The 16,667-nt window shown below is 35.8% G+C and overlaps 1 protein-coding gene across 3 annotated transcripts in view; it reads right to left on the reverse strand.

The window, feature by feature from the left end:
- The window catches only part of UCHL3 (ubiquitin C-terminal hydrolase L3), a 44,723-nt gene that overhangs the window by 10,811 nt on the left and 17,245 nt on the right, over nt 1-16,667 (reverse strand). For 2 of the 3 annotated variants that reach the window (XM_041128695.1, XM_030036552.2), the window contains exon 6: nt 16,386-16,433. In XM_041128695.1, the coding sequence (XP_040984629.1) occupies nt 16,386-16,433 (48 nt within the window). Of the gene's footprint in view, nt 1-6,083; nt 7,198-16,385; nt 16,434-16,667 lie in introns of those variants that run through there. The other variant, XM_030036553.2, reaches the window with a different exon arrangement.

Below are 16,667 nucleotides of genomic sequence, written 5' to 3' on the forward strand. Positions count from 1 at the left end.
CCACAAAAGTCAAGGAAAGTTTTCAAGTAGGAAAAGTGGTTTTATTTAAGGAGCATAAATACAGTCTCCCATCATTAAGACTTTTGCTCTTAATTTTGAAACAATCTATTTTCTGTCTGTCAGTGTTTAAGTAGTAGAAATGTACTTAGAACTACAAGAAAGTTCAACTGTATTTTAAACACAATATACAGGATGTTTCCCCCTCCCCCCTTAAATTTAAGTTCATAGATTTCTTAATAAAAGCAATCCTAGAACATTTTCATACAACGCTGAGACCAATTCAGCCTCTTTGTACATCTAGCAGAATGATCAGAGCTACACTAGTAATACTTGTTGGTGGGCATTGACAGGACAAAACTTGAAGGACAAGGTAGTATTTATTATCAAGCCAACTGAGACAGCTTTAATGCCCAAAATGCTGTCTGTTTTTTTGCATATTACACTAATTTACATATAATTTGTGTGTTCTTGAATCTTCTTGGAAAGGTGTGTTATACAAAAGTGGAGAACAACATTTTAGTTACTAATAACTATCAGAATATATTGTATTCAGTGATAAATCTCTGCATATAGGACTTACAATTTTAAGCTGTCAGATGGAGACAGGATCTCAGGGGAGTTAACAAGTAATATTTTAAAACTATTTTTAGTGGCAAGCTTCTGTTTTGCCAGATGCAGTTGTATGGAAGGCCACTTATTTTTTGAATGAATTTTTTGAACATTTTCAAAGCAAATGCTCACTGCTAATGGATGAGGAGTTGTTTTTAGAAATTTTCTGAAGTAAATAGAACTCTCAACTTGCCAACAGTGGTTTTCTCATATAATCACAACCGATTATGCCGTAATGTCCATCTTTGGATAAGTCATGGTTTATTTGGTGTTGAAGTAAACTCATGGTCAATTAATGTTTTTGTTCTAGGCAGGCACACTCAAGCTCCAGTCTTCCTCAGTAAGTCTTTTGTTAACAACAAGCTTATGTAGGTCAAATTCATAAACAATCCCAGTTTCAAATTACAGAAATATGATGTAGAATTTTCCAAGTTTTGCTAAACAAACAAGAAAGTCCCCAGGTAAAGTGTCAGAGGTATGCCAATGGCAGATATATTAAATGGGGGGAGGAAGCATGAGTTGCTGAGAACTTAACTCTGTGCTAAACTCCATGCCTCCTCACATCCCAAGGTATTTAACTAGCTCCAAATGATAACATCAAGAATGTTCCATAGTTCTGAAGATTACAAGAGAGCTAGATACTTAATAATAGCAATTATTATTCACATAAAGAGAAAGGAGTCTGGGAAAAGGTCCCATCTTGAGATACTTATCAGGATAAAAATATAAAAGCTATAAAGAAATGAAAGCATTTGGACACTAATTTTTAATAGCAATAAAACATTAAGAAGGATTTCCACATCTGGAAAGACAGATCTGTATGAAAAAGGAAATTATTTGGACCACGGTCAGAATAGTTATTTCACCTCAGTAAAAAAATCCACATACCTCAAATAAGAATTTCTAGTAACACAGGTGAAATGTGGTCATTACCAAAGAATGATAAAAACAAAAATCACAGTACCAATTTTGCTTTTAAGACCATTCACTTCTACAAGATTTTTTTTTTTTGGTGTGTACTAAAAGTGCAATCACTCCTTAAAAGCAGGATGAAATACCACTAAACCACTCTTTCAGTTTAGTGTTTCTGATGGTGGTCATAGGACAGTTTAGAAATATTGGCTACTCTGTGCATGTAATTTTTTTTCTACGTTTTCAAGATATGTTTGTGCCCTCTGAGTGAAGAAGGAAAAAAGTTTAAGTATGGTACCATTAATAATGGTACAGGTACAGGTGCATTAATAAATACCATTTAGTATGGTATTTGATGAAAAGCTTTTCTTATTAGAATGTCGTCAACTAGAATGTATGTCCACAAACTGGATAAAGAAACAGATGTCAAGTGAGAAAGTATGCCAGCCCTTTGGGATTACAGGAAACATTTCATCTTTACTGAAATATCCAGGGACCATTAAGCAAGACTTAGAATGAAAGAAAAGGAGACTAGGTTTAGGATATGAGAACATAAACCAGGTCTCAAACATAGAAGAAATAATATCATGTGACAAAGAATTAGAAGCCCCTTGGTTTAGCACATCCAAATGAAAGATCATGAAGATGAGGTGAAAAGAAGAGGCTGGATGTGGAGCCTATGGCAAAAAAAAAAAAAGCCACTTCATGAAGGGCAAACTTCATCTATGCTTTGAAAATGATTTGGCATGTGTATTGAATCAAAAATACCTGGACAGCAAAGCATGGAGTGATGTACTTTTGCTGTCCGACATGGGGGAAAAGGGAAAATAAAAAAAATTTTAAAAAAAAAAAAAAGGGAAGAAAGAAATCCTACGAATGGTTGAGAAAAGACCCCAACAAAAAATGATGCCTTGAAGACCGAAGTTACATGGCAGAAGGCCAGTTGTGTCACAGTAAGAAAAGACTGAAGATGGACTACACTTACAACAGAATGAAGCCCAACAGATGGAAGGCGTATCAAGGGCCGCCAACGACGAAGACGGATTGACGGACTGGTAGCCTTTGCAGGACCTACATGATTACGTTTGGCCCAGGAGAGGGATGCAGAGTGACACAATGGTGAAGCCTTCGTTCTGCTGTGGCTAACCTGAGGCTGCGATGAGGATGGTGGTGAAGACAGCGAGGACGATGACGACTACATAAACATTAAAAAAGAACATACTTAGCCCACTTAAACTTGAAGTAACATACCTAAAAAGGCAACTGCAAAGATGTCCGCTATTTATTATACTGTCCTTTAACTGATCAAATCACACAGATAATAATCAAGAATGTATTGAATTTGAATGAGAAGACAAAAGAACAATGAAAATAAGCAAAGACATGGTCCAAATCTGAAGTTTATCACCAGATAAGCTAGAGGTTATTCACACCCAGTGAACTTCATCATACGAACACAAGTTAACTGACTCGTTCAAGAGACAGACTGGGAAAGTGAGGAGGAAGGGGATTTAAGTATCATCTCATGGAAGGAATAGTTGAGAACAGAGTTTTGTCTACAGCTACAAGAACTGTAAGCAACAGTTCTTTGATAATTTGGGAAAGCTAGGTTGTGCTACTCTGGGATTTAAAATGAATCAAGTAAGTACTGTAACAGAACCCAGAGTTTCTTTACTGTTCCATGTCTAACATAAAAGGAAAGCAAAGGAAAAGGGAAGCTTACCGTGGTGAGGTATGCAACTTCCTAAGCTTTTCACCTATTCTTCTAAAATAGCAGGCCAGTGGCAGTATTGCCATTAACACTCAGGATCTCTTTAGTATCCGTGGAAGCAGTAGGACTATGTTAAACCATTCAAATTGTTACTATTAGAAGAAAGACCACAGAAGTATTAAAAATGACTCTCAGCTGCAACTGACAAAGTTACAGTAAATATATTAAGACCAGAAAGGACCATTGTGATGATTTAGTTTTGCTCTTCTGTCCCACACAGGCCACAGGACCAATCAAGTTCAAGTTTTGTTTGGATCAAAACATACTCATAAACCAAAAACAAACATTCAAGCTTAACAATATTTTTACTACTGAAATAAATTAGAACAACCCAAAATTTCAATCAATCCTGTCTATAGCTACAGAGACAGTAAGTTACATATTCATACAGTTTACTAAATATGTCAGTGCTAAATGAAAAGGCAACCTTTCTAGTCCTGCTTAACAATGATATGAATATGGAACAATGATTACATTAGTTCATCTGGCCACGATGTCAAACCAGGGGCTCACCTTCAGTTTATCATCCACCATTACTTTCTCCTCTCAGCACATATAAAAATCCCCAATGTCTTCTTCAGTCTTTCAGAGAACCCCTCAGCTTCTGTCAGGAAATAAACTTTCTTTTGTGCTAATTACAAAGCTTTTATTGGCCTCAGAAAAATACTCCTTTGTTTGAAGCTAACCTAAAGGGCAATCCAGACTGTCTTGTGTTGATGTCTTGCACTTTGCTATCTCTTGTTCTTTTTACACTGCCTATAGGTTTTGGGGTGTATTTTTGTGTTGTCTTCCATATCACTGATAGAAACTCTTTAACAGTACAGGTCTTAGAAGCAATGCCTGTAGAGCCCCACTAGCAAACATACTTACTCGTCAGTGATACCCCACTTATCTGCATGGAGACCAGCCAGCTGCTTGTGAATTGATTAAAGTTATACAAGCAAAATAAAAACTGCAGTTCCTTGAGGTATGTCCCACATTATGCATTCAATGCAATGATTCTAGTAGACTTCAAAAAAGAAGCATTAGATAGCTTCTCTGAAAAAAATTATTTTCACTCTTTTTAATCAATGCATAAGTGCCAGTCAAAACCATTTACTTTCTTTGTATTATTTTTGAAGCAATTCATCTCCTTTCCCATTGAATTTTATGTTTTTTCCTTTTCCTATCAAGAGTGGGATAATGAATTGGTTCTTTCTGCTCTGATATTGCTGACCTTAAAGAACAAAGAAAGGGATAGGAATTCTTCATAAAGAGCAAGCATCAAGTACAGTAGAAACTGTAGAGCTCAGAGATACACATGGAGTGTTATCAAGTCTCAACCTGTCCAGAAAATAGTTTTTCACAGGTTTGCCACAGTTTTGGGTTTTTTTTTTTGTTTCAATTAGCTTCTGATTTTCAAACATTCTAATCCACCCCTAAATCTCAGTAGCTCCACATAAGAGAGGACAAAACCAGAAAACCTCCAGCCCAAAAATGTAACTATATGAAGAAAGAGGAATTTAGCAATGCCAATACTTCTATAAGTCAGAGAAGTTTACAAGACTTTAATGGCTATTATAGTTTATCTGTACTACTGGTTGTTTTTTTCAAATTCTTCACTTGAACTGATTTAAAATGAGACTTTTTACATTTAGATAACGTATCAGATGGCTTTAAAAACAATTTATTCTTAGCTTGCCTAAAAAAATTCCAAAAGACAACTGATAAAACACTGCTCCTAGAAGTCTTCACAGTCCACAGATCTCCCTATGGAGGGAAGAACCTGTAAGATTAGAATCTGCTGTGGGGTAGAAATTCAAGAGCTTTGCTGACTAGACAGTTCAGGACAATGGCAAGACACACTACATTATGTTTTACAATTTTGTAAGCTGCTGCTATCAAAACAGACAAGATTGTTAGTCTTCCTGGAATCTGCAGTACAGTAACTATTTACTTTGAAATAGTTAAAAAAATGAAAAACTTGTTGAAAGTAAGAATTTACTATGGCTTTGATGCATTTCATTGACTGAAAACTGTTAAACTGTATACTTTTGCTCTAAAAAAACCCCTATCTTTTAGCACTCCTAATGTCATTACTATGAAACCATTAATAAGACTTTGAACAATACCAAGTTTAAGGTCTGTTTAACAGCACAGGGAGGAGCAGAATATTGAAAGATTTTTTTATAAAGCCTTTTTTACTTTTGTTACCATTTTTACCAAAATTCTTCACTTTTACTATTCTTAATGATTGCACGTATTTCTTTGTTTTATGGCTAATATTGCTAAAATAATGAGAATATATTAAAAATGCCCCTTGCCTGAATGTAATGAGACCAGAAAAGACTTTAAGTTCTCAAAACTGAATTTCTAACCTAGAATGCAGTTTAAGGCAACTAATATTTTAATATTTTTAGGTCAGTAATTGTTCTTATTTTAAATTCCATTCATTGAATCGTTTTATCTTTTATTTCCTGTACTAGTGGGTCCCCTAGTGAGATCAACCAAGACAAAAAGAAACTTCCTCCCCACTGAAAATATACTTTTGCATTTGTAAGAGTGAAATTTTGACAGACAGTATATGGGAATTCTGGAAAAGCAATGTTAATACTGGATTATGACTAATGAACAAGGCTGCAATAGCCATAAAATTCCATGCATTGCTTTAATAATAAGCACAAATTATGCTGTGTCAACTGACGTTGTTTTCAACTGAATATTAAAAAAAATTAAAATACAATTACATGTCAATAATAATATGAAATGAATGTTAAATACACAACTCCAAATAAAGGATACAAAGTTGTACATTTCGCATTTAATTTAAAATGTGGAAGACAAATCATAACTTGAGACAGTCTATTCAAACAAGACATTAACAGCTAGAAACTGCAGAGAAGAGAGCATTAGACTAACTTCACAAGATGAAAAGATCACAGGAGCATATTTCTGTGCTGAAAATGTAGCAGGTCAAATATCTGAAGTGGTAAAACAAAAACCCTGAAATAGAATTAAATGTTATTGTCATATAAACCAGTAAGCACATTAAGTTTATGGTTTGTAATGCAAAAAATACATTTTAAACAAGTTAAAAGCTTCATGGAATATATCCAAAAAAATGTTCAGGCAATTATCATCTGCCCCAATCCAACTCATTCCTATATATAGCTGTTATTAAAGCCTTGAGCCATTTAAATCTAAGATCTAAAGGAAACTCCTATGAAGTTCGTCAGGCACCAAGAACTGTGCTTTTGCACATACCTAAAAGTGTAGAAGTTTGATAGTGCTGAGTAGCTCATGACTTGGCTCAAGCCCAAACCTGTCAGGTTCTAGAAACAGGGATCTGTCTGCTCGTCTTGTTTGGGGAACCCAATCCAGCAAAGTATCTCAGTCCATGTCTAATGTATTTAAGACCTGACAGGACAAAGCAGCATCTAGTGTATTGCATGACCATTTCTTTCTAAGAAGAAATATTTATTACTGATTAACTTGCTAGTGGTTACAAAAATTCATCTATCTGGAAGCTCAAGTTCAGGGCATCCTCTCAGTGGAAAGTCCAAGCCCATGCCACCTTCCTCTAGGGAAGCTTCCCTGTCTATCAGCTGACGAACTATGCTGGGACTGGGGCTTTCTTCTTTCCTCCATTTTGAGGTTGTGTCACTGTGTAGAAAGAAATGCTAGTTGCACTGGGACAGAGATCAAATGAGCTTTAACTGCATACCAACATCACTGAAAACTTGGGAAACAGAAGGAGATACAATACTTTCAGTCCTGGTCTTCGTTTCATATGCACAACCCTGGGATCAGAGGCCCTGCCACATGTTCTGCATCTGCTCAGTTGAGTCGGTCCATGAGTGTGCAATAACTCCTCCCAACAAACTAAGTGTTTGTGGCCTCGTTACACAGTTCCCGTACAGTAAGCCCTGTAGTAAAGATGGGGGAAGGTTGAAGTGACAATAAAAAGTGGAACTTTTCCAGCCAAATGGGCAATACAAGAGTTATTATAGCTTTATGATTACATTCAGAGAGGATGTACTTAATATCTATCATTTTTCCCCACCACCTTTTCAGGCTTTTTTTGTTTTGCTTAAGTAATTGCTCATTATTGAATTAAACACAATGTTTTAAAGGGTCTGTATTACAGTTCAAAGTGTACTAGTGTTTTTCTTCCTTAGAAGTCATTATCCATTTTCACATGCAAATTAAATCTATGCATCGCACTGTCTGAAAAAAATCCTCCTCTTCCTACACAAGTGTTTTTAATCTTTTAACAGCATTTCAAGCCTGTTTTGGTGGTGGTGGTGAAATCTTGAGACATGAAGTTCCTTCAAGCTTTTATAAGAAGATAAGCAGCCAGACAGGGAAGAGGAGCCTGACAAAGGAAGTATTCCACAGAAGCAGAAGCTGCTTCGTGAGCTCATCTCCAACAGTACACCACAGAATACACACGAACGAGAGACATTATGAATATTTCAACTGCAAGAAAAGCCTTGTTCCTAACTAGAACTTCCTTACATGCAACAAAAGCCTGCACAACATTCAAATTCTTAGGAAGTTAATGTTCATAAACTCCACTCCTTACAGACCTACTTGTCAACATTACAATTATCACCATTAATATGTATTGAAACTGAGACTACAGTTTTTAAACTGAATTGGGCTACATCTGCTAGTTGATCAACTTCTGCACCAGTGAGTTTAGTGTTTCTGCAGCTGGTAAAAAGAAAATCTTTACAGTATTCTCCATGTCAGTTTAATCCATGATTAAGAATAGACAGTATCCTGAGAGTATTACTTTGCTAGACAAGACAGAGCTTAAAGACGAGAAAAATGGTGAGATCAGAGCACCCAAAAAATCTTTCCAAAATTATCACTAATTTATCTCTCTCTGAAGACCTAAATTTAAGTTCTATGGCCTATGTTAGGCAAAAGTCAAGCTAGATTATCACAATGGCGACTTCTGTGATCAAAAATTCGTGGAATTACAAAAAAGAAAATTCCAAAGGTTAGGGAGCTCTGCAAAACCTAAATTAACTAGATTTTTTGAAATAGTTTTTCCTCCACAAGATTTTTTTTCTTAAATAACTAGAACAGCATTGTTGCACATCCAATTACCATATTTTTAGAGTGCTTCCTTGAGCAAAGTCGGTTGATGCAACATCAATTCTCTGAGTAGTTATAGCCCACTGTCTAGCTTCAGCTGTATTGGGAAAATGTTGGCAGTCTTGTCTTAAGGATTGTAAGTTCTTACAATTTCCCCCCCCAAATCAGTAGTTAAATAAAGAAAAAAAAGAAAGCCAATTCAGTTTCTCTTCTGCCTGAAGGAAAGAGGTTGAGTGTGAACTCAACCATCACCTGTCATGAACAGCCTGAGAAAATGCCAGTGAGAAAACACATGACTAGAGCCTGCTTCTTACTGTCTCTTACACAGATAGTGCAAGAACAGCACTGGAAGCGTTATGGATTGGAGAGATGAAAAAAACAGAACAAAACAAAACTTATGGCAGTTGGTTGGTAGAGATGTTGGATGCAAAACTGTAGAAACTTTTTGTTACTTTCACTTGTTATTTATTTCTTATATACTTGTTATTTAAATTCATGGGCTGCTTTATGGGTGCGAATATCCTCTATAGTTATGTCTCATCCTAGGAATTAAGAGTTCCTTCATACAGATTTTACAGTTAAGCATAAGACCCAGAATAACAATTCAGAGCAATACTGTATTAATACCTTGTTAGTTATTTCCTCAGTAAAGTATAGAAATAAGATTGATGCATGTCGCTGAAACACTGACACGTTAATGAACAGGACAATGCAATGAGTCAAAGACTAACCAAGTATAATTTCCAAAACATTTCACATGATTCTAATAAGTTCATTCTTACACTTTTACTGCGTAGGCTGTAAAAGAGAAAAAGCTATAGCTAACATTTTTAGGCAACTTCATCGCCTTTACAGGAGAGATTACATGCTTGTTCTGTAATGCTAAGCTAAACAAAAATAATCTTAGAAACAGTTATATAATTGATTTTGTATTCTCCTGAGATCCAAATGTTTCTTTACAAGACTGTGGGTTATTCAGAAGAAACACTGAGGAATATGGGCTATTTAAGAAAAAAATCCCACCATATGTTCTTGGCAGGAGCGAAAGGGAAGCTCCTTTATGTTTCTTCTCTAACAATAAATTGTAATGCCCCAGGGATCCAGAGATCTTTGAAAGTTCAAGTTTTATAGCCGTTGAGAACAGAGTGCACTGACTCTACTTAGTTCTTGCCAATGTTAACGACTGTTACTGTGATCAAAGTCTAACTTAGCGCATTCCAAGCAAGATTATAGTTCTCAAGGCACACTAAGCAAGTTTACAGACTACAGTCTGCAGTTATGGTTTGAGTTAAAGAAGAAATCAAGCTGTGGTAGCTTTTTTAGTGGCTGCCAACTTCAATCCATGTTAAAAATATTCCTGATCATACTTGTGAACAAAAAGTGTATCTAAGTAAACATACTGGTGTGCACAAGTATTTCAGTTTTTCATGAACATCTGAGACCAGTTCTTACTTGTGACTTTTATACTGAGAGTCAAACACCAGTTTGATTTTCAAAGGCTAATTTTTGCACCATCAATATTTTTGATAGAGGTCTAATGAGGTGCAAGAATGTTGTTTTCATTTGAAGTGGCAGCTCGGATGCAGCACCTCAGTCTGCGCAGTTCTGAGCCTCATTTAGCCCAACATAGTTCTAGTAGCTAAAGCTGTCAGTTGGTAAATAGATGTATGAAGTGTACTAAAAAAAACCAAAACACCCAAACAACAAACAGGAGGAGTTACAGAACCAAAGGCAGTATTTCCTGTGCTCCCCAAAATAGTTGATATATTTTATATTCCAGTTCTGTTTTCTTCTCTCTTCCATAATAACTAGTAAATGAAACACTGTAGGTTAAACTTCATTTAGTTGGGCATTCTCAATAGCCTCTAAGGAAGAGGAAAGAACAAACAGGAATTTGAGAGCTCCTAATTTTCTCCTAAGAATTTAGGTCATGAACAAAATCAAAAGCTCTTATTAGTCTCTAACCAATCTCTAACACAGGTATTTCAAGTGGCCATTTCACTTTTATTTATTTGCTTGATTGAAACATTATTTTGAGCTATGCTGCAATAACATTTAAAGAAGGAAACTTCCCAAAGACCACAAATCACATTCTGCTAAGCAGTAATGCATAAACCATGCTAAAACTCCCCTGTCCAAAAAAATTTCAACCTCAAACACGAAAGTGGTTCCATATGCCACAAGTACCGCAAGACATAATAAAAAGTTCAGTCTATCATTTGAACTTTATAACAAAAAGTGATATGGAAAAGCCATGTGTCAGCAGTTAGTGATACCTTGATGTTGCACAAACAGCCTGCCAATTACTTAACACCACAACTATTTGAGTATTTGCTGTCCACAGCAGCAAAAGCTGATCTAAGTCTAGTCTGTTAAGCCTTCTTAACATGAGTGTGCTTCTAACACCTCTGTGCCAGCATTAGCTCTACAAGGCTATAGGATGAGCTGTTTCAGGAAGCTGTTTGGGAAGCTGATGGAAGACAGAAGATATTGCAGGTAATCTGACAATCCAAAATTACTTCAACAGCCACAGACACACAGAGCTGGCTAAAACTTCAGATACTATTACCAGAATAGATCTGAACAAGAGTTAAGCATGTCAAAGCCTTTAGAAATGCAGAAATTGAATACAGATTATTCTCTAGATCTGATTCCTTCACTAAAGGCCAATTAATCTTTTTAAAAGTACTTTATATGGTATAGCTTGCCATTTTCCTTACTGTAGAATTGAGCTGTAATGAAGCATAGTTGCAAAGTAGTGGATATGGATGTCAGTAATACATGAGCAGAACAAAAATATCTTGCTATTCACATTATTATAGTCACATATTTAAAAGGTCATTTATTTCAAGAATCAGTACAGGTAATATTTTCTACCTGGAATAACTTCCCTTAAGCCATCATAGCATATCATTGTTTAACTGAATTAAACAATATCTACTGGTTTATTTCTATAACAAGTGTGCCTTTGCATTTTCCTCCTTTCCTACTCTCTCAGAAAACTATACAGTAACTTTTTGTTATTAATGAAAATGAGTTAGGTAGGATACAAAGTAAGTTTCCTGCCCAGCTCCAAATTCAAAAGGGCTATTTGCTCTGCAAAAGACTTGAGACCTGGCAGTCTCTCTCATGTAATTACATGTTTTCCTGTTTTCAAAAAAATTCTCCCCTCAGATTTTCTGATCTGTTACTTGACAATAGTTACTATGATTGTTCTGAAAGAAAGCAACCCAAGATAGTAATACAAAAAAGTTAGATATGAACCTAATGCTGATCAGTGCTATTAGTTGCTACTTTTCCTCCCTCATGTTTTGCCATAACTTCTTCATTAATGATCACTGTAGATTAGACAGCTAATGCAGATGCTCTAGCATCCACAAACTGTATTGTCTTTTTAATATTTTTGAAGGGTTGTGGGTTTTGTTCTGGTTTTTTATAAGAGGGTATCAGAAATGTTAAGATGTGTGGTAGTACAGGGTTTCAGCAGTTCATGAACTGCTGAAGGAGGCACAGGAAGAACAAAAAGAAAAAAACAAACACAAAACAGACAGAAAAAACTCAAACACTGCTCAGTAGGAAGCAACAAACAATATAAGGACCAGCTTCGAAGTGTCTGCAGTTCTGCAAAGAAGCAGGTTATATTTTCCACATCTTCAGACAGCCTAGATATTATAAACAAAAGTATATGCTCAGCAGAAGACTCATGAAAGAATAAAGAGGATCTTGAGCAGCTGGCAATTATTCCAGTCTCAGCAATAGCTGCCTTTCAGGAGCTATCACATAGAAAGGAGAGCAAGCTGGATCCATGAGGCTTTATCATAAAGACCTAGATCCTTTTTTGGCAGCTTTGCACATGAAATACCTGTCACTTGAGAAAGTGTAAGCTTCAGCAGCATAAAGTTTAACAGAAAGACCGTTAAGAGTCTCACATTAATTGCCCTCATTATGGTACTGGAACATGGGACCAGAATCAAAACACCCTTGAAACCCCTGAAACCAACACCATGCTTCTCTTCTGGAATTATTCCCAGATCTTACTGCTTGCTACTAAAGTAATTTCAAACAGACCTACATTTTTTACACATAGAAGTACCCATAGGACTGCTTTATCTATTTATTTGCTTTACTGGAGCAAAAAAGTGAGCCATGGAGCCACAGAATCCAGGAGTATTAACACAAAACTTGAATCAAACCTGGTCCAAAACATGGCCTGAAGGATAAACCCAAATTTACAATCCTTTTAATTTGCAAACCTGCAATGAATTCGCAAAATGAAAACCACTTAACTATTCTTAAAATGTAATCTCTTTGAAAGAAGAAAAAAACTTCTCTATTCTTAAGAAAATACTTAAGTTGTTTAATAAAAATTCAGTAAACTTCATTAAAAACCTCACATATTTTAATACAAAAAACATCCCCAAAACACTCAGCTCTAATCCAGTCTATAGATGGCCTGTAAAAGTTTCAAATGCAATACCAATAGTTATATAAAATGGCTAGGAACACAGCCTTTTTTTTTTTTTTTTTCTTTTGAAACTAGGCAAATTAATCACAGCTATCAAACTTGGGAAGCCTGTTAAAGCACCCATGAAGGCATAACACTCGATAGCTCTCAGCTTCAATCCACTTGTTTAGCAATTCATCTTAATGCTTCGTCTAAAGGGCTCACATATTAATGATAAATCCCAGAAGCAAACTGGCCACCGTAATTCTTCTCTTCCAGCAATCACTAACTGGAACATAGAATCTAGCAGTCCACTAATATTACAGCTATACAAGTAATATCTTGTCAGATACTTTTTTTTCCAAATATAACTTCTCTTAAAAACATAAGAAATTAAAATAAAAATAATCTGATCACAGATTATTTGAAAACAGAAACAAATTCTACCCACTGGACAAGATGAATAGATAAAATACACAGATACTAGAAAGATAGCATTGCTTTACTCTATTACTAATCTTTTATTTCTAGATAGACTTGCTTTATTTCAACGTTTGAAACACCCACATACACAGAACAGAAACAAAAGCAGAAAATCCACTTGCATACTGTAAAAATCAAGTAGCCACTGAGATGGCTTAGCAAGACTGTCAAGGAACAATCAACAAATAAAGGCTTTACTTAGACGCATTAAAGGCTGAATCCTCAAAGATCTGAGGAATCAGAGCCCAGAAAAAAAAAAAAAAAAAAATCATCAGAAGAGAACCTGTCTGTATTCTTTGCTATTTTTAAACCTTCCACATCTCAAGATTCCAGAAAATTTTACTTTTATCCCATAATACTGACCTATGGTGAGGTGGTGGTGTGTTTTGCATGGGGGAGGGAAAGAACAGCATCTTGAGAGCAGCTTCTTAACCAAATCAGCGAGGCCGACTGCCATACATCCCACTTTCGGAAGTTATTCTGTCTAACACAGTTGAGCTTAAGCAACATTTTCAGAAGAATTCAAGTGGACAGTAGTATGCATACCTATCTAAGGGACAGAACTACCCACAGAGCAGGCTATTCTTAGGAAGCACGCAAGCCAAGTTAATCATCCTAAAAGAGTAGGCCTGCACATTTTCTTAATCTTTACTTCTGTAGGAGACCTGGAAAGGACTTTTTGCTCCCAAAGTTACAGCACTTACTATCATTAAGCAACTATATAAGCCATTTTATTCAAAGGGAAAATTTCTATGCAAAACGCCCTTGCTGTTCAGGGAGAGGAACAGGGCAGGGGGAGAACAAAAACCCAACAGAGTCACAGAAAGGCAAAGATGTTCCTTTCCAGTGCTCTGAAAAGAAGTTTAAGTTCTCAGGAAAGCAATCATAACAATAATGGATATGCAAGAGGAATGGGATTCTCTTCTCTCTTGCTCCAAAGGTGCTAGAAATTATCAACTTACCCTGCAGGACAAGTCAACATCCTTGTATGACCTGCATATCCTAACTCCAGCATCTTCAAGGGCATGCTGTTCATCAGTCCCTCCACCACTATATGAAGAGGTATACAGCAACATTTAAAATGTACCATTGAAAGGAAAAAGACTATGAGATTAACTCACTCCAACCCTCAATTGCACTTCTCAGCATATTCACATCTCAGATTTTGTTTTGCTTAAAAAGAATTGTACTTTAAAGTAAAGCAATTTGTCCTGTACAGATAAAAGGGGAGGCCTTGCTGCCAAATTTAACTACACTTTGGTAGGACAGGATATTCAGGCAATTAGATGTTCCAGTAAGACGACTTGTTTATTTCTTTCCTCCTTGGTTGATGGATCGGAACTATTCTGGAGAATCGTCCTAGGACATGTATTCAGCTGTACTATTGTACTATTTCAACTTTGGAAACAGAAGGACAGGAAAAAGTTATTTTACCAGTCTAAGGAATATACACACTGAATTACTTCCAGATTCAGTTATGCAAAATGGAATAATAAATATTTGGCAAAGAAATGACCTATTCAATATTTGTGTTTAGACACGGCTGCTAAGAGAATCTTGTGAAGTTTTAATATGAAAAAAAATTCTTCATCTTTCCACACAACTATTAATCTTTTGTACTGTGGTCATCTTGATCAGTAAACAAATTAATTCATGGAAGTTCAAGAAGTTAACTCTCCCTTATTAGATTCCATCATCACTTAAGATGCCTCCTGAATCTTTACAAAGACTCTCAGGAACTGTACAGCCCCTGCATTTTCTTTCCCAATCATTCCATAATTTCTGCCAGAAGAATGCATAGACAAACCATTCCCTGGATGAATGTCACAGTACATCAAAACAACTAAAAAAGTTTTTCTCTTTCACAAGGATCTTAGGAAAAGATTCAGTCTTCAGCAACTTGTGGGAATAATCTCCATAGCCTCTCTCTTACTGGGCTTGCCAAGAACATCTAGAAAAGGACTCATTTGTAAAGAAAACAGACCAGATTTTTTTGAGTCTCTCACTTAGAAAAGGAAGAGATGTATGAATTTGTTCTGATATTTCTTCTTGAAATATAGAAGCTTGATTAATTTAGAGGAAGAGATAAGAAGAAAGGGTGGTGGTGTTTTTTAAAGAAAATATCACAAAGGAAGTTGAGTATCTGTAATAGAAATAGTTAAAACAATTCTCTTAATTTTCATTTCCAGATGGTGGGGCAAGGGGGAGCAGAAAGGATTGCTTTGTTTTCTCCTGCATTGTTTAGAAGACACTGCACAAGCCATAAGAAGAAAGAAAACGTCACCTACTGCAGTTCAAAAAAAAGAAAGCGGATGAGCCACTGGAGCCACAGCCAAACAATGGAGGGTTCTTCTCTTTCTCAAACAAAGCGGTGCTAGCAAAACTCTACAATTTTCTTTTTGTGGGACAGATACTGAAATCGGAACTGGAAAGATGGAAAACTGCCTTGGTATGACTGAAGCAGAAAAATGTTGAATGTTAAGTTTATGTTAAGGTTTTTTGTTGGTTTTGGGATTGGGTGGGGGTTTTTTTTTGTTTGGTTGGTTGTTTTTTTTATATCACCCAATCTGTTGGGGGATAAAAGCTTATAGATATATGTATTAGTGAGAATTTATCTGAATTAGTATTTGTACACAAACAGCACATACAGAATGGCAAACCAACTATTTCTTTTCCTGAAGTAAAACTTTTCAGACTCTCATAAAATGTTTGTTCCATTTTTATGATTACTATGGATCTTACAGTCTCAGCTACAAATTCGCAGTATCAAAACCTCAACTTTCGTTAAAAATACTATTACTGGTTGTTTTACTCTGAAATGAAGCTTGAAAAGATCATCCATGTTACAGAAAAGCTTAACACCCCTCCCCCCCCAAAAAAACCAAACCAAAGAAGCTTCAAGTTTGGTTCTGCCCAACAATGCCACTTGATTTTGTGCCCTGATTTTTGACTAATGACACAATACTGCAAACCAAGCAATAATCTCCATTTCACTGTAAACCTTTAATACATGATTGTTTTCATTTCAATTATATTCAACTCAAAGTAGTTATTAACAAAGATTTTTTTTAAAATGAATACCTCAGTCTGACCTTCATGGGCACTGGATTCATGAGTGACACGAATAGCCTAAAATTAAAACATATTTCAATTAGACTTTAAATGAGAGACTTTCAGTGTTTTAAGAATCACTGTATGCTCGACATTTTATCAAATGCCATAGCCGTAACCATTTTTGTTCAGTGCATGAAATAAATAAATAAATAAAAAATTAAACAAATAATCTCCACTTCCAAGGATCTCAGAAGACCAGTGTTTCAGTTTCATGACAGTCAATTCAAATCAAATATCTGACAGTTTGTA

Source organism: Aquila chrysaetos, chromosome 14 (assembly GCF_900496995.4).
Source record: "Aquila chrysaetos chrysaetos chromosome 14, bAquChr1.4, whole genome shotgun sequence".
NCBI classification, from domain to species: Eukaryota; Metazoa; Chordata; class Aves; order Accipitriformes; family Accipitridae; genus Aquila; species Aquila chrysaetos.